At 47.1% G+C, this 21,283-nt stretch overlaps 1 protein-coding gene across 1 annotated transcript in view; it reads right to left on the bottom strand.

Annotated features, from left to right (window-relative positions):
• LOC111155087 (extended synaptotagmin 3) overlaps nt 1-21,283 on the bottom strand; it is a 48,269-nt gene that overhangs the window by 3,270 nt on the left and 23,716 nt on the right. Inside the window, exons 5-20 of the mRNA XM_022515135.1 lie at nt 20,825-20,891; nt 20,113-20,202; nt 19,555-19,610; nt 17,963-18,083; nt 15,658-15,828; nt 14,957-15,039; nt 13,072-13,120; nt 12,733-12,822; nt 12,186-12,248; nt 12,026-12,088; nt 11,416-11,484; nt 10,185-10,271; nt 9,354-9,503; nt 7,062-7,555; nt 6,311-6,409; nt 5,675-5,806 (exon numbers count right to left, since the gene is read on the bottom strand). Of these exons, the coding sequence (XP_022370843.1) occupies nt 5,675-5,806; nt 6,311-6,409; nt 7,062-7,555; nt 9,354-9,503; nt 10,185-10,271; nt 11,416-11,484; nt 12,026-12,088; nt 12,186-12,248; nt 12,733-12,822; nt 13,072-13,120; nt 14,957-15,039; nt 15,658-15,828; nt 17,963-18,083; nt 19,555-19,610; nt 20,113-20,202; nt 20,825-20,891 (1,884 nt within the window). The remainder of the gene's footprint in view (nt 1-5,674; nt 5,807-6,310; nt 6,410-7,061; nt 7,556-9,353; nt 9,504-10,184; nt 10,272-11,415; nt 11,485-12,025; nt 12,089-12,185; nt 12,249-12,732; nt 12,823-13,071; nt 13,121-14,956; nt 15,040-15,657; nt 15,829-17,962; nt 18,084-19,554; nt 19,611-20,112; nt 20,203-20,824; nt 20,892-21,283) is intronic.

Below are 21,283 nucleotides of genomic sequence, written 5' to 3'. Positions count from 1 at the left end.
ATGTTAGATTGTGGTCCAGTTTCATTCACTCATTTAAATGTGGCTGTTCAGTTTTCCCAGCACCATTTATTGAAGAAACAGTCTTTTCCCCCATTGTATAAGTTGTCATATTAATTGACCGTTGTCAAAAATTAATTGACCATGTATGTGCCAGTTTATTTCTAAGCTATTTTCTTCCATTGATCTTTGTGTCTGTTTTTATGCCCAAACCATACTGCTTTGATTACTATAGCTTTTTAACAGAGTTTTATATCAAGTAGTGTAATTCCTTAAGCTTTGTTCTCAAGATTACTTTGGGGTTTTTGTTGTTCCACACCAATTTTAGGATTTGTTCTGTGAAAAATGCCATTGGAATTTTGAAAGAGATTGCATGTTAGATTGTGGTCCAGTTTCATTCACTCATTTAAATGTGGCTGTTCAGTTTTCCCAGCACCATTTATTGAAGAAACAGTCTTTTCCCCCATTGTATAAGTTGTCATATTAATTGACCGTTGTCAAAAATTAATTGACCATGTATGTGCCAGTTTATTTCTAAGCTATTTTCTTCCATTGATCTTTGTGTCTGTTTTTATGCCCAAACCATACTGCTTTGATTACTATAGCTTTTTAACAGAGTTTTATATCAAGTAGTGTAATTCCTTAAGCTTTGTTCTCAAGATTACTTTGGGGTTTTTGTTGTTCCACACCAATTTTAGGATTTGTTCTGTGAAAAATGCCATTGGAATTTTGAAAGAGATTGCATTAAGTCTGTAGATTGCTTTGGGTAGTATGGACATTTTAACATTAATTCTTCCATTCTATGAGCAGTAACTATCCTTCCATTTATTTGTGTTGTCTTCAGTTTTTTTCATTAATGTCTTACAGCTTTCAATGTACAGATCTTTCATCTCCTTGGTTAAATTTATATGTAGGTATTCGTTTTGATGCAACTATAAATGGAATTGTATTCTAATTTCTCTGATAATTCATTTTTAGTGTGTAGAATACAACAGATTTTTATATATTTTATATCTTGCAGCTTTACTGAATTTGTTGATTAGTTCTAATGGTTTTTTGGTGGACTCTTTAGGGTTTTCTATAATGTCATGTTATCTGTGAACAGTGATACTTTTACTTCTTCCTTTTCAATCTGGATGCCTTTTGTTTTTCTTGCATATTTATATGCTCTGACGAGGACTTCCAAAACTAAAAAGCTGGCAAGAACAGGCATCCTTGTCTTGTTTCTGATCTTAGAGGAAAAGCTTTCAGGTTTTCACCCTGGATTATCATGTTAATTGTGGACTTGTCCCCTATGGCCTTTATTATGTTGACATATGTTCCCCCTATACCCATTTTGTTGACAGTTTTATCATAAATGGATGTAGAATTTTGTCAAATGTTTTATCTGCATCCATTGAGATGAACATATGATTTGTTAATCTGATGTTTTACAGTGACTTGCAGATGGATACTGAATCCTCCTTGCATCTGGGATCCCCACTTGATCATGATGTATGATCCTTTTATTATAGAATTCAGCTTTCTAATATTTTGTTGAAGATTTTTGCATCTATGTTCATAGAGGGTAATTTTTTCTTGTATCCTTGTTTGGTTTTGATATCAGGGTAATGCCTTGTGAAATGAGTTTGGAAGTGTTCCCTCTTCTATTTGTTTTTTGTTGTGGCTGTTGTTTTTGTTTGTTTTTGAAGAGTTTGAAAAGGATTGGTATTGTTTGAGTGTTTGGTAGAATTCACCAGTGAAGCCATTGGGTCCTGGACTTTTGTTTGTTGGGAGATTTTTATTTTTTTAAAGATTTTATTTATTTATTTGACAGAGAGAGACAGCAAGAGAAGGAACACAAGCAGGGGGAATGGGAGAGGGAGAAGCAGCCTTCCTGGGAGTGGGGAGCCTAATGCAGGGCTTGATCTCAGGACCCTGGGATCATGATCTGAGCTGAAGGCAGACACTAAACAAGTAAGCCACCCAGGTGCTTCTGTTTGGAGATTTTTGATTACTGATTCAGTCTCCTTATTAGTAATTGGTCTGTTCAGATTTTCTATTCATTATTCAGTCTTGGCTGTATGTTTCTAAGAATTTACCCATTTCTTCTAGCTTGTCAAATTTGTTAGCATATAATTTTGTTCAGAGTGGTCTCATGATCCTTTATACTTCTGTGGTATTAGTTATGTCTCTTTTGTTTCTGATTTTGTGTTTTTTCTTGATTAGTCTTAATGACTGGAAACTAAAGAAAGTTTTGTCTTTCCAGAGAACCAAATTTTAGTTTCATTAGTCTTTTCTATTTTCTTGGTCTCTATTTCTATAGTTTATTTCTGTTCTGATCTTTATTTCCTTTCTTCTGCTAAGTTTGGGCTTTCTTCATTCTTTATAGTTCCTTGAGATATAAACTGAGGTTGTTTGAGATTTTTATTGTTTACTGATGTAGGCATTTATTACTATGAACTTTCCTCTTAGAACTTCTTTTGCTGCATTCCACAAATTTGGCAAATTGTATTTTCCATTTGTCTGAAGATATTTTTTATTTCTTCTTTGACCTGTTGGTTGTTCAATAGCATGGTGTTTAATTGTAACAAACTGTGAATTTTCTGGTTTATTTATTGTACTTCATTTCTAATTTTATACCATTGTGGTCAGAGAAGATGCTTGATAAAAATTACAGGTCTTAATAAATTTAAGAAAACTAATTTGTGACCTACATATGATCTTAGAGATTGTCCCATGCACACTTGGAAAGAACATATATTCTGTATATTCTGCTTTTGGATGAAATATTCTGTATCTATTTGTTAAATCCCAGTGGTCTAAAATGTCATTTAAGGCTGCTATGCCCTTATTGACTGTCTGGATGATCTACCATTGATATAAATGGGGTGTTAAAGTTCCCTACTAGTATTGCTATCTCCTCCTTTAGGTCTATTAATATTTATGTATTTAGCTGCTCCTACGTTGGATGCATAAGTATCTGTAAATGTTATATCCTCTTATGGGATTGACTTCTTTATCGTTATGTAATGCCCATTTCATCTCTTATTATAGTGTTTGTTTTTTTTTAAGATTATTTATTTATTTGACAAAGACACAGTGAGAGAGGGAACACAAGCAGAGGGAGTGGGAGGGGGAGAAGCAGGCTTCCTGCCGCACAGAGAGCCTGATGCGTGGCTCAATCCCAGGACCCTGGGATCATGACCTGGGCTGAAGGCAGATGCTTAGCGACTGAGCCACCCAGGTGCCCCTATAGTGTTTGTTTTCTAGTCTATTTTGTCTGAGAGAAGTATAGCTACCCCAGTTTTCTTTTAGTTTCTATTTCCTTAGAATATCTTTTCCCATCCCTTTACTATCAGTTTGTGTGTGAAATGAGTATCTTACAGACTGCACATAGATGGGTCTTGTTTTTTTATCCTTTTAGCCACTCTGTGTCTTTAGATTGGAGAGTTTTATATTTAAAGTAACTATTGATAGTTTATATTAATAGTACTCAATGCCATTTTGTGCTTTTCTGGCAGTTTTGTAGTCCCTTTCTATTCCTTTCTTCTTTTGTTCTCTTCCATTGTAGTTTTAGGACTTTCTTTAGTGGTACGCTTAGATTACTTCCTTTTTACGTTTTGTGTACCTACTGTAGGTTACTGCTTTGTGGTTACACTGAGGCTTACATAGAATGGACTTCTTTAAGTTGATAATATCTTAAGTGTGAAAGGATTCTAGGGGCGCCTGGGTGGCTAAGTGGGTTAAGCCTCTGCCTTCGGCTCAGGTCATGGTCTCAGGGTCCTGGGATCGAGCCCCACATCGGGCTCTCTGCTCAGCAGGGAGCCTGCTTCCCCCCCTCTCTGCCTACTTGTGATCTCTATCTGTTAAATAAATAAATATTTTTTAAAAAGATTCTAAAGCTTCCACCTAGCCCTGCCACATTTTATAGATTATATCCCTATATCATTATAGCGATAGTTATTTTTAGTACTTTTGTTTTTTAACCTTCATACTGGCTTTATACGTGATTAATCCACTACCTTTACTATATATTTGCCTTTACCAGTGAGATTTATACCTTTATATGTGTTCTTGTTACTAATTAGCAGTCTTTCTTTTCAGCTTACAAAGTCCCTTAAAGGCAGTCCAGTGATAATAACTTCTGTCTATCCAATTCTTAATGACAGCTTTGCCAGGTAGAGTATTTTTGGTTGGGAGTTTTTTCTTTTGGCACTTTGACTATATTGGGCCAATCCCTTCTGGCCTGCAAAGTTTCTGCTGGAAAATCTTCTGGTTGTCTAAAGGGGTTCCCTTATATGTAACAAGTTTTTCTCTTGTTGTTTTTAAGAGTCTCCCTTTACCGTTAACTTTTGACATTTTAATTATAATGTGTCTTAGTATGGGTCATGCACTCACAAGAGGTGTCCAGGCTCCTTACTTCTAGGTTTACTGTTAGGGTGGAGGTTGCCAAGTCTGCCCTCCAGAAAACCTGGCCATATCTTATTGTTACAATAGTGAGAGAGAGTTACTAACAGATCAGGTTTGTCACAAAAGCCAAATGTCAAACCTTTCCCTCTTGTGTTCTCACATAGCAATTATGAAATCCTTTTATAATCGTGTCATAGCTCTCTTTGAGTGCAAAGTCTTCTACTTGTGTGGCTCTAGAATATAGGATGGTGCCTGGCATAAGGTGTTCAATAAATAATAGATTGTCTCTCTCCCAAACCCTTTCTTGATATCAACTCCAAGTGAAGCTCTTAAAGGGAATGTATTAGTTCTTAGACAAGGCCCAAAGAGGACCCAATGCAAGCTCTTTTAAAATGAGTAATTACTGACCAAGATAAGAGGAAATCAAAATTAACAGGTGTATTATCTCCCCAGATGTCTTTTGTTAGGATTCTGAAGCAGAAGGAAGCAATAATGAGATTTCGACTTCTTGACTTCAAGTTGACCTCAACGTACAGAATATTTCACATAAAACTTGCCATACGTGACCCATCAAAAGCAAGAAATGTGATTAGATTCTATCAGTCATGCACCTAAGGACACTGGGTGGACAAGTCAGGAAGGACATCTGTTTAAACCTGCTGCCTATGCTTTGTTGCAGGAGGGAAGACAGAGCTTCCACAGAGCTTGGAGCTTTGAGGAAATTTTAGGTCTCTGGGTTTAAGATAGGTTTTGGTTTTTTTGTTTGTTTGTTTTTAGATTTATTTATTTGACAGAGAGAGGAGGAAGCAGACTCCCTGCGGAGCAGAGAGCCCGATGTGGGGCTCGATCCCAGGACCCTGGGATCACGGCCTGAGCCGAAGGCAAAGGCTTAACCCACTGAGCCACCCAGGCACCCCTTAAGATACGTTTTTAAGATATGTTTTGTTTTTAACTGCTACTTTAAAACAGAGTTAAAGAAAACATATTTGGCCAGATTTAAATCCTTTTACCGCTAAAGAGGCTTCATTTAAAAAGTGTGGAGCAGTTCATAATCAGGAACATTTTAGCCTCTATGAGCAAGAAAAGTTGGTAGCTGTTTTGCTAAACTGCCCTGGCAGTCCTTTTCTCCCATTAATGTACAGAAATTTCATGAAGGCGTAGAACATGTTATCCTGAGGCCCACAGATTTAGCCCTTCACAGCGTCTGGCAGATTTGCCAGGCACTCAGCAAATACTTGAAGGGATGAGAAGACACTCCATAGGCAGGGGAGCTTGGTTCACTTACGTCTCATCAAACAGGGGTTCCAGGGTCTTCCGTTTTACTGAGGTCTTCTTACGACTTGCCCACCTCCTTTCTGGTAACAAGTAGACACGGACATACGGATCAGCTCCACTGCTGGTACAGGGTGTCAGGTTTCTGATTTGGTTTCAAAGACATTAAAGAAGAAAGTTTTCAAACACTGAAAGGACTCCATTGGAGAGGCTGTACTAGCCCTTCAGCTTTAGATGGCTTGTGGATAAAAATGCCCTGTTGATGACCAAAAAACAGAAGTCTGCAGAATTTGGAGGATAAAACATCAGAAGCAGGATTTTGAAACCATGTGTTTTTTAAAGTCTGGAGTACTTGCTCTAGTACTTCCCATCTAAAGGAAATTGGAGATTCACACTTGAGAAAAGGTACTGGCTCCAAGTCACCCCAGACAGTTTTTGCAGTAGCTATATTTAAACAAAGTCCTTGGCTCTGGAGCCTGCCCATCAGCATCACTGCAGACCTTGTCATTCACAGCATGCAGCCTTCAAACCTCACTTCTTCCTCATGTATTACTTGTCTACCTCAGGGATGCCCACCCCCACTATAACTTTAAGCATCTCCACTCTTTCATTCACCTGAGGCCTTTGCCCTGCCCCAGCACCCCGTTACCTGCAGCCATTGATGAGCACACTGAGGCAGCGCCGCAGACACACATAACGCACAGTGAGCTGAATCTCACCCAGCCTCCACTGCCTGAGATCCCCGCCTCTGTAAAGAAAGGCTTGTTACTTCTGTTGCCATTAAAGGTGTTGGCCTCTCCCCCAGCCCCTGAGACAGAAGCATGTCCTGCTTTTGGAGCATAGAGCCATGTGGGTTAATAATTATCAGTAAGGTTCCTTTCAGGCAGAAGTCCGTTCTATTCATTCACATGTGACTGTCCTACTTCACAGTAGGAAGACCATGAACCCGGGAGTGGGATCTGCTTTTATACCATGATTTCCTGTGAGACTGTTGGTTCGTTATTTGACCTTTATGATATTAACTTCTATCTCCTAGGGTAATTGTGAAGATGGAATTAAATAGCATGCTAAGCTCATAGTTAACAATAAATGGCAGTCATTGAGGATCTATTTCCACATTCTAAGTTTTCCATAGCATCCCACACTTGGGAATGCAGGAAGTGTTTCTGTGGTAAGGAACCATAACAACCAAAGCCCAGCACCTGTTTTACAGTGGGAATGCACTTGCTCGCTCTCCCCCTTGCCCTGTGTTTCTAGCATATTCCATGCTGCCTCTCATGAAGCCACTTTGTAAAAGATCAGAACTTGCTGAGAAACTTGAGTTTGTATCTACTTCTCCATTCAGGAATGTATTTTTCACACAGGTCGTTTTAGACAAGATGAAGCAGAGAGGTGCATACTCAATGTTGAAGCTGATATCTGTCAGGTCAAAGCAGGAGGAGGCCAAGGAGTTGAGCGAGGACATGCTGGGAGCTACCCTCTTGGGCGGCCATGCGAGTGGGGAGGCAGGGCATTTCATAGGTCTGGGTGACTTGATGGGCCCTGGAGAGTGGGGGCCTGGGACAGTCAGGAAGATGGTGCCCGAACTCTTCTTCCCCAAGGACTCACAGAACCCTTTGGCATGGTCCTTGCCTTTGGGCTCTGGGCCTGTCTCTTGGGGCATGGGCTCAGTGGCAACAATAGTGGCACTGGTGGCTGACATGGAGCTCTTGGAGGTTTCTTTGGTATCAGAAGCAGGATCTGGGGGGCATGGCAAATTTTCAGGGCATTCTCCCTGGAATGGGGCTTTGGGTTCCTGGTTGGTGTCCACCTTCTTAATGAACAGAGGACCTTTCTTTAAGGCTTCAGGTCCTGTGTATGGGCTCCCCATCTCTCGTTCTTCCACACGCAGGAACTGCAAGCAGATGACAGGATTATGGGCTGGGCCCCGCACATCCACTTTCTCCTCCTCTGCTGTCATGTTAATTTCTGGGAAGTGGTTCCTTCCTGACTACCCAACCCAGTGGATTTCTAACCCCCCTACCCCGCCCATATCTTCCTTAACCTCTCTCTGACCCTGGGTCCCTATAACCAATTTCTCTCTTTTTCCCTTATTCCTGCCTCAATAGTGAGTCTTCATGAGCACTCAGTCCTGCCCCCACTCACTGGCTGGCAGAGACCTGGCTCATTCTTAGAGGAGGTACTGTCCCTCTCTGCAAAAGACTCTCAGAATCTACACCACCTTCACCTTCACAGATATCACACCCTGCCTTCTGGATTGGCCCTTTTCCAGCTGTCACCCTATTCACCATTGTTTTCCCTAAAATGTGTTTCCTGTCCACACACACCCCTGTGCTCCTACAAAGTTTCAAACCTCAGCCATTGTGTTTCTCCTTCCCTCTCAGTCATCAAGACCATTTCTAGGAACTTCCATTTCTAACACTATAATGGTCAAAATATTCTATTCTGAAAAGCCTCAGTAGGAATGACTAATAAAATGAAACAAACATCCTTTTTAAATTCACAGCCAAGGGGCACTTGGGTGGTTCAGTCATTAAGTGGCTGCCTTCTGCTTGGGTCATGATCGCAGGATCCTGGGATCGAGGCCCACATGGGGCTCCCTGCTTGGTGGAAAGCCTGCTTCTCCCTCTCCTACTCTCCCTGCTTGTGTTCCCTCTCTGGCTGGCTGTCAAATAAAATGTTGTTTTTTTTTTTTTTTTAAATGCATAGCCAAATTTACAAGAAAGTAAGGAAAACCCCTAGGGTTACTGAAAAGGCTAAGCTTTCCTAGGATCATTTATCAACCTTGAAAAATCCAAGGGGTGGGGAGAAGAGGCCTCAGGTCAATGTGAGGCTGAGTTGGAGTAGGAACCATGAAGGTGGGGTCTCTTTAGGGAAAAAAGTAGTCTAGGATAAACATTTCCACCCTGCTCAAGGAAAGACTGCAAAGAAATATGTCCATCTTGCTTGTACTCTGCTGGGGGTACTGAAGACTTTCCTGAGGATATGGCACCTTATAGGACTGTCTTATATGAATTTTGGTTCATATTCATACCTGTGGAATCATGAAACCTAAAAATTTAAAAATTAACATAAGAGTGGACCCTAGTGTATAAGGCTCTCAAGGTACATGGTTATAGCAAAACAGAATCTCCTTGGAAGCAAGCAAACTCAATCTAGGTCACAAAAGAACACAACATATGTTTGCAACCTAAGTCACCAGATACAACAAATGTCAAAAGCTCAATTCTCTAGATCTTCAGATAATAGAATTCACATTATAGGTACATTATAGCATAGATATTTTCAGATGGTTAAAGATAGAATATAAACATGATAAACATGATAATAAAATACAGTGAAAAAAGACAATTTGGAAAAGACAGAAATAAAAAATAGCCTTTGAAATAAAAACCATGAATAGTTAAAAGAATTAGTGGTCTAGAAGACAGATCTGAGGATATCAGAACGTAGCACTAAGAGACAGTGAGGTCAGATGGGGAAAAGGTCCAGTGTAGGAGTTCTAGAATTAAAGATTAAAAGAATGGAGAGCCAATATCTGAAGAGATAACGGCTGACAATATTCCAAAGTTGATGAAAAATATAAATCTACTTCCTAGCTTTTCAGCACAGAGCAGGTACTTAGTTCTGAGATAGTCTGCCTTGTCTATGGCCAGAGCCATGGAGCATGGGGAACAAGAGGAGATAGTTACCCGAAGCACCAGCCTCATGGAGATGAGGCTGTCTAGGCCTGAGTGGTCCAACTGAAAGCGCTGCTCGAGGGTGAGGTCTGTATAAGGTAGAATCTGGCACAGGGGGATCTCCAGCACTCCCAGAGCATACTCTTGGTCATCATCAAGCACCTGGGCAGTGGGCCAGTCACAAAACAGGAGAACCAAGACCCACACCCACCACCACCACTCTCTGGGCCCCATTCAAGTCTACGTTCACTTCAGTAAGCGAGTACTGTGCTTCTGTTGGCCTCTGGTCCTGTTCTGAAAACCTGGCAGCTGGATCTCTATGAGGCAAATGCCCAGGGCCTCAGGGGCTTTAGGGACTGATGGGCTAAGGGCCTGAAAAGATCCCAGATCTGCCTTTTTGTTGTTTAAGATTTCTTGACTAAGTCACTGTTTGTACCTCTGTTTGCTTATGTGTAAAATAAAGAAACTATCTCTTTTCCACAGATCTTTTGTGAAGGCTAAATTATTGTTTAAAGAAGTATATCATCACTAAGATCCTGGGAGGATCCCAACATAGGCCACTCTGGGTGCTGGGTAACAACTGGAAAGATTCTTGCAGGGAGAGCCAAGGGACTTGAGGGTTTGTCCTTCCAAGCTCTTACCCACTGTCCTTGGGCACCAGGCTTATGAACCCACTGTCCTTGGGCACCAGGCTTATGAAGATGAGGGACCTCTGCACCCTCTCCCACAGAAAAGGGGCTGACTTTACTGCTGGGAGAACCTGTTCAAGGTGCATTATCAAGCTCCCTACCCTTCATGGCTTAGACACTGATTAACTTTGTTCCAAGAGCCCAACTTTCAAACCTTCAGATGCAGCTTCTCAGCTGCCACGTTGGACACAAAGAAGGAAAACACCTGGCTCCACACTGGGTCCTTGCTGTGGGGACAAGTCTGGGGACAGAAGAGAGAAAGATCATTGAAGGGTCAGGAGGAGCAGAGCAGGATACTGGCACCCTCTGCTTTCGGCTGGCCACCTGATGGGAGCCTTCTCAGCCTCTGCCCAGGGATCAGACCCCGTCACACTGCCATTTAGGGGACGCATGAGAGCAGGGCAGCCAGACTTAAGACAAGGAGAGCTTTCCCAGCAAGTTTTGCAGGAGCTGAAAAGCATAGCAGCAGCATTAGAGCTCACTTCCAGGAGAGGGGACCAACAGGATTTCTGCTGCTTTCTAGCAGGTGCCCTTGGGCAAATCAGTCATCTCTGACCCTCAGATTCTTTTTTTTTTTTTTTTTTTTATGTGCTAATATTTTCCAGTTTATTTATTTTTTTTTCTTTTAATTTTATTTTTTTAAACATATAATATCTTTTTATCCCCAGGGGTACAGGTCTGTGAATCGCCAGGTTTACACACTTCACAGCACTCACCATAGCACATACCCTCCCCAATGTCCATAATCCCACCCCCCCAACCCCCCTCCCCCCATTAACCCTCAGTTTGTTTTGTGAGATTAAGAGTCACTTATGGTTTGTCTCCCTCCCAATCCCATCTTGTTTCATTAACTCTTCTCCTACCCCCTTAACCCCCCATGTTGCATCTCCTCTCCCTCATATCAGGGAGATCATGTGATAGTTGTCTTTCTCCGATTGACTTATTTCGCTAAGCATGATACCCTCTAGTTCCATCCACGTCGTCGCAAATGGCAAGATTTCATTTCTTTTGATGGCTGCATAGTATTCCATTGTGTATATATACCACTTCTTCTTTATCCATTCGTCTGTTGATGGACATCTAGGTTCTTTCCATACTTTGGCTATTGTAGACATTGCTGCTATAAACATTCGGGTGCACGTGCCCCTTCGGATCACTACGTTTGTATCTTTAGGGTAAATACCCAGCAGTGCAATTGCTGTGACCCTCAGATTCTTAAAGCATAGAACTGTTTAGTGAGGCTGTTCTGAAGACAAAGTGCCCCAGTTGTAACCTGGCACCTACCAAGCATTCAGTTCTCTAATTCCCTTACCTTTTCTTCTCTCCTTGAAAAGGCGTGGAGCCCCCAGTTCTTTGTCCCATGGCTACACACCAAGCTGTCTTACCTTGCTCATGTGTGTCTTCTTGCCTACAGATAGCTTGACATAGGAAGAAGGGTCTCTGCTGACTTTGTTCTGTGAGGGACAAATCCATAGCAATGGAAGTGGCACCACTGGCTTAAGACCCCACCCCACTGTACCTCCCAGTTCCTAGAGCTTCAGTGGGACCTGGGGCCAACCAATTGCTTCCCTTCAGAAGAAAGCTACTGTGATGCTCCCAGGGCCCTGGGCTGCCAAAACTGTGCAAGGACCAGGATAGGGCTAACCGGAGGAGAGGTTCCAAGTTCATGACAGGAATCCGGGAGCTAGGCCTGGTTTGGCACAGGTTCTTGTTCCCTGGGGCTATGGAAATGGTCAAGTTCTGGCTCTTTAGCTTGTGACTCAGGTGCTTAACCTTCTGGGTGCTACTTGTAAAATGGCAAAAACAGACACACTCATCATGGGACTCAGGCATAATAAATGTGAGGGACAAGTTGTAAAGCCCAGTGCCTGGCACACAGCAGACTTAATGAATGGCACTGTTGTCATCCGTAGGCTGTGGGTGCACAGATGATCACCCAGAAGACAAGGCTATGGTTACTCTGGGGAAAAGGAGCCGTAACTTGCTTTCACTTACCTTGGTGAACCTGGAGAGTTTTTTGGCTCGATATTCACCATTCAGGTAGTCAAAAGGGTTTCTCTATAGCACACGAAGAAGAGGATAAATGAATGACATTTGGACATTTGCAAGTTATGGGCACAAGGCAGGGTGTGACATTGGTCATGTCATCACTCACCGGCAGGTTGCAGGCACTCTCCAAGAAGACCACGAGGATGGCAGTTGAAAGGCCACCTTGGTCCTACAAACAGACACCCTCAGTAAATGCTGCAGCATCAGGAGACAGACTGGCTTTGGAGAAGCCCATTCATGGCAGAAGGAAGCCAGCCAGCCCTTGCACTCTGGACAAGCCCTAAGATTCCCCACAGCCTAGCTTTTTGTTGAGACTGTGTTTACATCTGCAGCAGGACAGATTCAAGTCAAACACAGGGGTGGACTTCCCCATGAACTGGGCTGACCAGCACCAGCATCCTTTAAGGATCCCATCTTCCCTGGGCAGACAGTCTCTGCTGAGAGATCAGGAGCTGCCCTGTGTGGAGATGAGGCTAAGGGACAGGTTCAGCAGAAGGTAGGGGTCGGCTGGAGGATTCTGTGAGTGAGATCTGGAGGCTTCATCTCGCCCCCTTCCACAGCTCACACATGGACCGGCCGTGCCACAAGTCCCACCCCTGCGCCACCACACCCACACACCTTTCCTTTAGGGAGCACTGACACCCCACACTCACTTCAATCAGAGCTTCTGGGTTGGCAATCAGTGAAAGCCACTCCAGCCGCAGGTGCAGCCGCCCACTGGTTGTGTCATTCAGGACAAACCACTGTAAGGGGGGAGTGAGAAGGGAGGAAAGCTCAGGGAAAGGGCCACTGAGGTGCTACAGACCCTCTTCAAGCAGTTCAGTTCAGGGACCTTTAAGAGGTGGCTTTAGGAAAAAGGTGACCCAGCCCAGAGGGGATGGGCTCTAGGCTTGAGGGACCAGGAGAGGTGGTCATAGAATTGCTTCTGTCCTCCTATGGACAGATGGAAACCAGGATGTCCATAGGGAGGGGGTTATAGGCACCAACTCTACCTCATCCACCACTCTGTTCGTCACGACATCCCCAAGGCAGATCTGCAAGCTGGAATACACAGGAAGTCAGTTCAGCTCCAAGGAGGCAAGAAGCAGATGTGAGTGCGGTCCTCAAGACAGGAGCTAATCCATCTCAAGGAACCAATGGGAGACCACTTGTAGCTCAAACAAATGAAGGCCTGTCTGACCATCAGGGTTACTGCCTGGGCAGGCATGTGGCTCCGATCCCCAGAGGAGAATGACCAGACACTAGACACACTGGCCCTGGATTTCTGTGATGGTACTACTGGTGTTTTGAATGGCATGGTTCTTCATTGTGCAAAACTGCCCATGCATTGCAGGAATTTAGCTTCCCTGTCCTGTGCCCTCTAAATGCCAGTGGCACGACCTTCCACAGTCATTGTAACAACCCCAAATACCCCTCCAGCACCTCCCCAGATGCCCTCCAAGGGGTAAGTATAGTTGGCATGGGTGTGAGAGGAGGTACCGGCCACACTCACAGCGTGCCTCCACCTACCCGACCCAAGCCCAAATAGATGATCCCGATAGCCAGTGGGGAGACTGTGTAGGTGTTAGAAATGTGCTTGAGCTCAGAACACACTCGAAATCAGTTACAACATCAACTACAAGCCACACTTCTAATCTGCAACAATACAAAACCTGCAGCTTTTTCCATTAAGATGAAAAGAAAAATAATATCTGGTGGTAAGCTGTTTCTTAGGCTGTCAGATCATGTCCCTCACACTTTTCATTGTTTCTACTTTTTAAAATTACCTGCTCATGGAAACAAGCTAAACAATACAGCAGTGTGAAAATTTGGGTAAAACTCTTTTCTGCCTCCCAATCCCAACCTCCTGGAATGAACAGTGTGAACAGCCTGCTGTGTGGCTTCCGTGCTCTTCTCTGCTCACACAGACCCGTACTCAAGAGTCCTCCCTGCAGAAATGAATCAAACTGCACAGGTCACTTCCACCTGCTTCCCCCACCCCTATACTGCCATCCTCCAGGTCAATACACACAGATCCTTCTACTCATCATTTTTTAAAGCTGCAGAATTAGGGGCGCCTGGGTGGCTCAGTGGGTTAAAGCCTCTGCCCTTGGCTCAGGTCATGATCTCAGGGTCCTGGGATCGAGCCCAGCATCGGGCTCTCTGCTCAGCGGGGAGCCTGTTTCCACCTCTCTCTCTATCTGCCTGCCTCTCTGCCTACTTGTGATCTCTCCCTGTCAAATAAATAAAATCTTAAAAAAAAAAAAGCGGCAGAATATCCTGTAGTTTGGCAATGGCAAATTTATTCAAACATTTTCAACCAATGTCCTCTGAGGCTGGACTATTCATGTTTCCAGCCTTTATTGTTTTGCCACCACAGTTCTGCTCATTTTAGAGCATTTCAGGTATAATGCTTTTACTTTACAGGAGATTCCTGGAAGTAGGGCAAATGGGGCAAGAGACATATAAATTTGGAGTTTCTACAGCCAGCCCCAGCCTAGCCATTTCAGTTCTCCCACAGCCCTGAGTTTGGGTTCTGCTCCAGAGCAAGTGGCCAGGGCTCCTTGGCACAGGGGACATGCCCATCCATGCCAGCCTTGCCCCTACGACTGTTCCAAATGGGGACTCTTGTACATCATTAGGAGTGCAGGAAGCAGAGCCCATGGTACACAGACCTTGGGGTATTCAGTATCCCCATGGCCCAGCTTAAGGCTGGCACTCAGACCTCTAGGAAGGAGGTTAGCAGTAGGACCGTGAAACAATGGAGCCGGCTGCCTAACACAGTCACTGTGTCAGTGTACCCAAGCCAGGACTGCAGGTCACTGAGGTGGAAACAGGGGTATTGTGTCCCAAGGGCCAGCCCAGTGCCCCCAGGCCCAGCTCAGCCCTCCTCCTCACCTGCCCAGGAAGTCATCCCTGTCGGGATCTTCATCATACAGGTCCACCTCCAGGTCCTGCCCAGGGACTTCATACACTATAAACTGTAAGGAAAGACCGGTGACTTGGTCTGCAGCCCACAATGGCTGATGAAGCAGACCTCAAGCATGACCCAAGGAGAGCCAAATTCCAGCTCTGCCACCTGCTGGTGCAGAGCCCTGGGCGTATTCCTGCCTTCCAGTGCTTTTGGAGAATCCACCTCTAAGAATGGAGTGATGTCCTCTCGCAGGATGGGGAGGATTAGGGTGGGTGCTCGGGATGGTGGCTGCTGTGTGTTCTGCACGGGACTCGCAGCTTCTGGAGCACTGAACAGGCTGTGCGTACTACCTTTCAAGTAGTAGCGATTGTGGGTGAATTTAAGGGAGAACATTAAGCTCCTGGTGTCAGGCTCTGGCAGGGGAGGTTGAGAGGATCTGGGCAGAACTGATTCTATCTTTTCCTCTGGTTTGAAAAATTTCAAGCTGTCTGGTAGGGAAGGGAGGTGGGACTTCCCTCCAGCAGGGCCACAGCAGCCCCCCTCTGGAATGTGGAGGATGTGGGAAATCGGCCCACTCCTCTGGCCTACTGTTGCCCCATGGGTACGTGAGGCCCTCCCTTGTTCGGACCCAGCATGATCCAGCATGAAGCCTGGAGGGCATCAAAAATAGCCAGGAGACCCTCACCTCAAATACCTCATTCCAGGTGGGGTTCAGGTTCTTGTAGATGGTCCTACTCCGGAAATGCTGTAGGCCAATGCTCACCTTGGCGTAGGGGTCTGACTTGCCTCGGATCCCTAGGAAGCTGTCCTTCTGAGCCAGCATCTCGGCCTCCAGCAAATGGACTCTGATCACTCCCTGGAAAATGCCCCAGCCCAGGGCTCACAGCTGCTTCCTGGGCTGTGCCAGCCCTCAAGGCCCAAAGCACTGGGGCCAAAGCCATCAGATATCATCCCAGTCCCGTCTCACTTGCTCCAGGTTCAGAAGAAAAACAGAAGCCAGATCTGGCAATCTCCTCACCACACAGCAAGTGATGTCAGGGCCCAGGGCTCTGTCCATTGCATCATGATGCCCGGCCCACCTTCCTGGCCTTCCTGACCTCACTTGGCTCCAACCTGCCATGTGACTGGCTTAACTGCAGCCATTTCCTCCTGTGCCAACAACCACCATCTGAGGAGGTTTCCTCCTATACTCTTCACCCTCCCCACACCGCCCAATAACGTGCATGTAGATCAAGTTCAAGTCATTTTTTTTCTGACACCCAGGGGTACTCACCCCTGTGGGGACTGCCTGCTGTGGGCAGTGGGTCCCTGTGCTCGTAAAGGCCCCGCACTGACTCCCACCTCATCCCCACATTCAGCTTTGTCCTAAGGCAGAACAAACCACAAGACTTAGGAAATACAATTCATGGGGCCAGTAAGGGCTCCTGCCTAGAACTGTTTTTCTTCTTCTTCTTCTTTTTTTAATATTAGTAGATATGTGTACAGTTATGATAAGCGCTGAGGAATTGCTGAACTGCTGAATCACTTTACTATACATCTGAAACTAATCTAACACTGTATGTTAACTATACTGGAATTAAAGTAAAAGAAAAAAATACCGGGAGATACATTTCCATTTATCCTTTGACCCAGCAATCCCACTGCTAGCTCTAAAAGGATACTGGTAAAAATATAAAAAGACACATACAAGGTTACTCGTGATAGCACTATTGGTAATAGCGAAAGACTGACACAACTCGCTGTCCATCAGAACTAGCTAAGTAACATACAGCACACTCACGCCGTGGAGTACAGTGCGGCTGTGAGGAGAAGGGCCCTGTCCATGCTGTCACTGACTGGTGCCCGTGACGTACGGAGTGATAAAAGCAAGGTGGAGAAAGCTGTAGTTCATTGCCATCCATCAAAGAAGGGGAATGGGAACGTAATTAGATATGCACACAACTGCTCATATTAGAAAAGGAACAGTGGGAGGATAAACCGTTACTTATAGAAGGGTAGAGGTTAGGTGGAGGGAACAAGGGATAGAAGTCAGACTCCTTGAAACAGAATTTGTTTTTTATATTAGATTTTAGAAGCTTGCAAATATTTTACACGGTGGTAAAAGGAAGTTATGGTCAAAATTAAGCCCTAAAAATAGAAAATAGAATGAAACCAGTCAGTGTAAATATTCATGGCCAATTGTCACAAAGACACAAAACTATCCCAAGTGAGTTTAAATCGTAGCAGCTTCCCAGGACATCTTGGGAATCTACCCCAAGGACAGACTGTTTTCAGAAATGGTGATGCAGGTGATGGTACTGAACAGTTATTCTAAGACTGCCACACGCAGTGCGGGCTAAAGCCCACGTCACTATGGCAAGGCTGTGAGGATGCCTGTGCTCTGTCTCCCTGGACAGCCCAGGCCTCCCCTGTGTGCAGCTGCAGCAGGCCGATGCCTCCGACATTGCGCTGATGGGTGAAATGGGCACGTCCCTCTCTCCTGAGCCCTAACTGCCAGTCCTGAAGGGCACCTCCTGTAGGGAGGCCATGTGTCTGTCCTCAGAGGCCTCCCAATCGGGGCCCAGGATAGAGGGGGCACTGGGGCTGAGCACACAATAAAGCCCCCCATCCTGTGCTGACTCAGTATTTTCTCCTGGGGATTCTTTCCACCCCCAAATGATGGGAGTCAGGGGAGCCTCATGTCCCTGAAGAGAGGATGGGAGCCTCCTGGAGTTTCCTCAGGGCGAGGGTAACTACCCACAGTCCCCAGCCCATGCTGCAGCTGGGACCAGGATCCAGGAAGGAATGCCACTTGGGCTCTGCCCCTCCCTAGATGGGTGGCTTTGGGCAAACCAGTCAACATTCCCAAGATTCAGTTTTCCCCAAATAGAATAAGGAAGCCATGCTCTCACAGGACAGAGACAATTGTCATCTGAGAATGCATTCCCTCTGCAGGCCCATCCATCCCTCAGTCCCAGGCCCTGTGCTCCGTGGCTGGTGCTGGTACTCACGCAGGGCAGAGGGAAGAGCAGATTGGTCACGTCCAGCCCCTTCTTCACAGGCACAGTTACACGATTGGGCAGCACCAGGTGGGCAGCAATGAGTTCCTCCAGCAGGCTGTCTGACACCTCACTGGGGACAGTGGGCACGGCCAGCGGTAGAGGGGTGGCATTGCCTTTCCCCAGGTTACCTGCCCCGCCACCCAGCCCCAGAACTGGAACCAGGAGCAGAGTTGGTGGGCTGGGCCCTGCCCGGGAGAGACCAGCCCTGACTCCAGCCTGCCTGGCTTGGGGGGAGGTGGGCCCCCAACAACCCCTTTTCTCCATCTTGCTTTGTTCTCTGAGGCATCATGGTGGAGTAGCTAAGAGGGGTGACCTGGAGCCTGTGTGCCGATCTTGGCTCCATCGCCCATGAGCTGTGGGGCCTTGGGTAAGTTGCTGACTTCTCTGGACCAGTTTCCTCATCTCTAAACTGAGGATATTAACACTACCTCCTAGGGTTGTTACAAGGAGTTAAAACACGGAAAGTGCAGAGAATGGTGCCCAGTGCACAGTAAGTGCTAACTAAGTGTTTGCTCCCGTGGCCCTCCTACTCCCTGACATCCCATCAAAATTCTGTTTACTGCCTGACTCTGTCTCCCCAGTAGAGCAGTAGGGATAGTGCCGAGAACAGGACTAGCACACAATAGGTATTCAGTAAACATCTGTTGAACGACACCACGTACAAGTGGATTCTCTGAATCCAAGGGGCCAAGATGGGGGGAGAACATCCTCAATGAGGGAGCCCGGGATCCCTCCTGCAGGCAGGGGAGGTGCCTGACAAAGCCTCAGCTTGCCCTGGTCAGTCCAACCATCCTTCCCTCATGGGGACATGGGTCCATGTGGGGTCAGAGCCCTCCTCTGCTCCTACCTGGGGGCCTGAGGCCCTGCATTCAGCAGCCCCTAGATCCAGTCCCCAGAATGTGAACTCTCCCAGACCAGCTTCTCTTCACTAGCCTCTGCTATGACAGCAGCCCCCTGTGACCATGGTTGGGTGAGGCCTTGTGGGCTTCTCACCACCCACTTGGCTGGGGGAGGGGAGCGCAGCTGCAAGTAGGACATCATGTGTGTCCATGCCCACTGTGCCACCGCACACACCTGAGTGTTCTCCCAAAACCATGACACAGAAGAAGCAGGCTCCCCTTTCAGGGAGGAAGAGCCCAGAGGGATACAGGAAATTGTCTGAAATCACACAGTGCTGAGTGACCGAGCCAGGAGCCTGGTCTGGCCGGGGCTGGTTACAGAGCCTGTGCTCTCAGTAACCCCCACAGCCTCCCCCAGGACGTCTCATCTGGCCAGCGTGTGCCCATGCGTTTGAGTGTGTGCGTGCATGTTCTGGGGGCAGCGCCTGCCCGCAGGGGCCAAGCAGCACTGCCAGCCTCCTGCTCCCCCTCCAAACCCACCACCCCTCCTCCCTCCGGAGCAGGGCCAGCTTGGTGCCAGCCCCAGTCTACTTGCAGGGGCCTGGAAGGAGGGCACCGCCGCTGGGCAGCTCCAGTCACTGGCTGCCCACTGCTGAGGGCCCCACTCCGGGGGTCTGCCCGCCGTTCCCACAGCACACTTACTTGATTCCTGGTGCATCCAGCAGGTTGGTCAGGCCTGTCCAATTGATCTGCAGATGCTGCAGAGGCAGAGGGAGGCTGTTAGACCGGAAGAAGCCATAAGCCCAAGGCTGAGTTCCTCAGCCAAGCCCCTGGTGCCCACCAGCATGTAGAACACAGCCACTGTGGGGGGCACCTCCAGGAGGGTGTCAGGCAAATGAGGGCACCTCTTAGTCTTACGCAGGCCTCAGTCTGCCGCCTCCCTGCTGGGACCACACAGGAGTGGGGCCGTGCACAGGGCCACAGGCCGGCCCTGACTGAGAGGTCTCAGAGACACACTCCTCTCCACCTTGGACCCTCTGTGAGACCTGGGAAAGCCGCTCTTGCGAGCTGTTTCTTGCTTTTGGGTTTAGAGCAGAGTGGATCACCTCAGGCTGCCTAAGATGACAGGACGTGGAGTGTGGGGTACCCGGGTCTAGGTTGGTGTAGGCAGTTCTATTCTTGGGTTCACATCAGCACCTGGGACCCGGCAGGAGAGTGCTTACTCCCCAAAACAGGCCTAGGTCTCTCCTTGGCACCCACCGGCTTTTGGAGGAAGAACACGGTCACAGCTCCCACGAAGGGCTTGTCCACTAGGAGGGGCTCTAAGATGACCCGCAGCGTGCCCTGCAACTGGATGGGCACAGAGGATGGACGCAGGACCTCAGCCTCTCCCTGCACCTGCTGTACTCAGCCGAGGCCACCTGTCTTGCTCATGCCCATGCCACCCCCAAATGTCAGGGCCACCTCAGGGGACAGAAACCTGCACATGGCTGCCACCCCTCTGCTGGCTACCAAGGGCCATGAGCTAGCCTCCCCTGCCATCCACCAGTGCGCCCGCTGCAGCCCTGTCCCAATCTCCAGCCAGCCCAGCCAGGCAGGCCCTGGTGCCAGTACTCCCCCTCTACCATAAGCTCCTTCCCCCTCCTCCGTCCACCTGGTTTCTAAGCACTGGCTCTGCATCACTCCATAAATAGAACGTCTCCCTTCCCTCGGCAGCTCCTGCCCCCCTGGGGGGACTCTTACAGAGGCAGGTGTGGGGCCACGGGGACAAGCAGAAGGTTGGTAAAGCCCAGTCGCCACTTTCCAGCCATGTGACCTCAGGCCTGGAGTCTTTGGATGATGATCAGCCCGTGTGTGGTGTCCTCCCCTTTCCTGCTGCCTGCTCCAGCTTGAGCCTGCTTCCCCCTGCCCAGCCTCCCGCCTCAGGGGCAGGAAGCAGGGGCGGGGGGCAGTGCCACCAGGTTCCACATACCTGAATCCCATTCACACCAGCCTGTATCTTCTGCAGCTCTGCACTGATCTCACAGTCCCCGATGTAGCTGAAAGTGGGGAGGGAGAAGGAAGGCCGGAAGGAAAGGCAGGTCCACCAGTCAGAGAGACCAGGAAACTTGCCCAGGGCCACATAGCCCAAGCTCAGGCATCCAGTCACCAACCCTGAGCCCAGCATCACCTGGCTATGGCCTCCCCCAAAGCCTGAGCTGGCTGAGAAGCTACATGTGTGCCAGAGGACCCTGGTGGATCTAGTGGCAGAGCCTTGGAGCCAGGCATGCCCAATAACCATCATCCTCACACATCCCCCAGATGGGGAGAGGTATTCCCAGAGCTGACTCCTATCTACCCGATATGCTCTCAGTGCCAGCCTCTGGGCTATGAAAATAAGACACTGGAGAGGAATGCAACATTCTGGAACTTTCAGAGTTAATCATTGGTC

The sequence above is a fragment of the Enhydra lutris genome, unplaced genomic scaffold (genome assembly GCF_002288905.1).
Source record: "Enhydra lutris kenyoni isolate GAN:26980312 unplaced genomic scaffold, ASM228890v2 scaffoldscaffold39, whole genome shotgun sequence".
Taxonomy (NCBI): Eukaryota; Metazoa; Chordata; class Mammalia; order Carnivora; family Mustelidae; genus Enhydra; species Enhydra lutris.
Note: the sequence above shows the minus strand (reverse complement) of the source record. Positions and strands in the feature narration are given on the sequence as shown.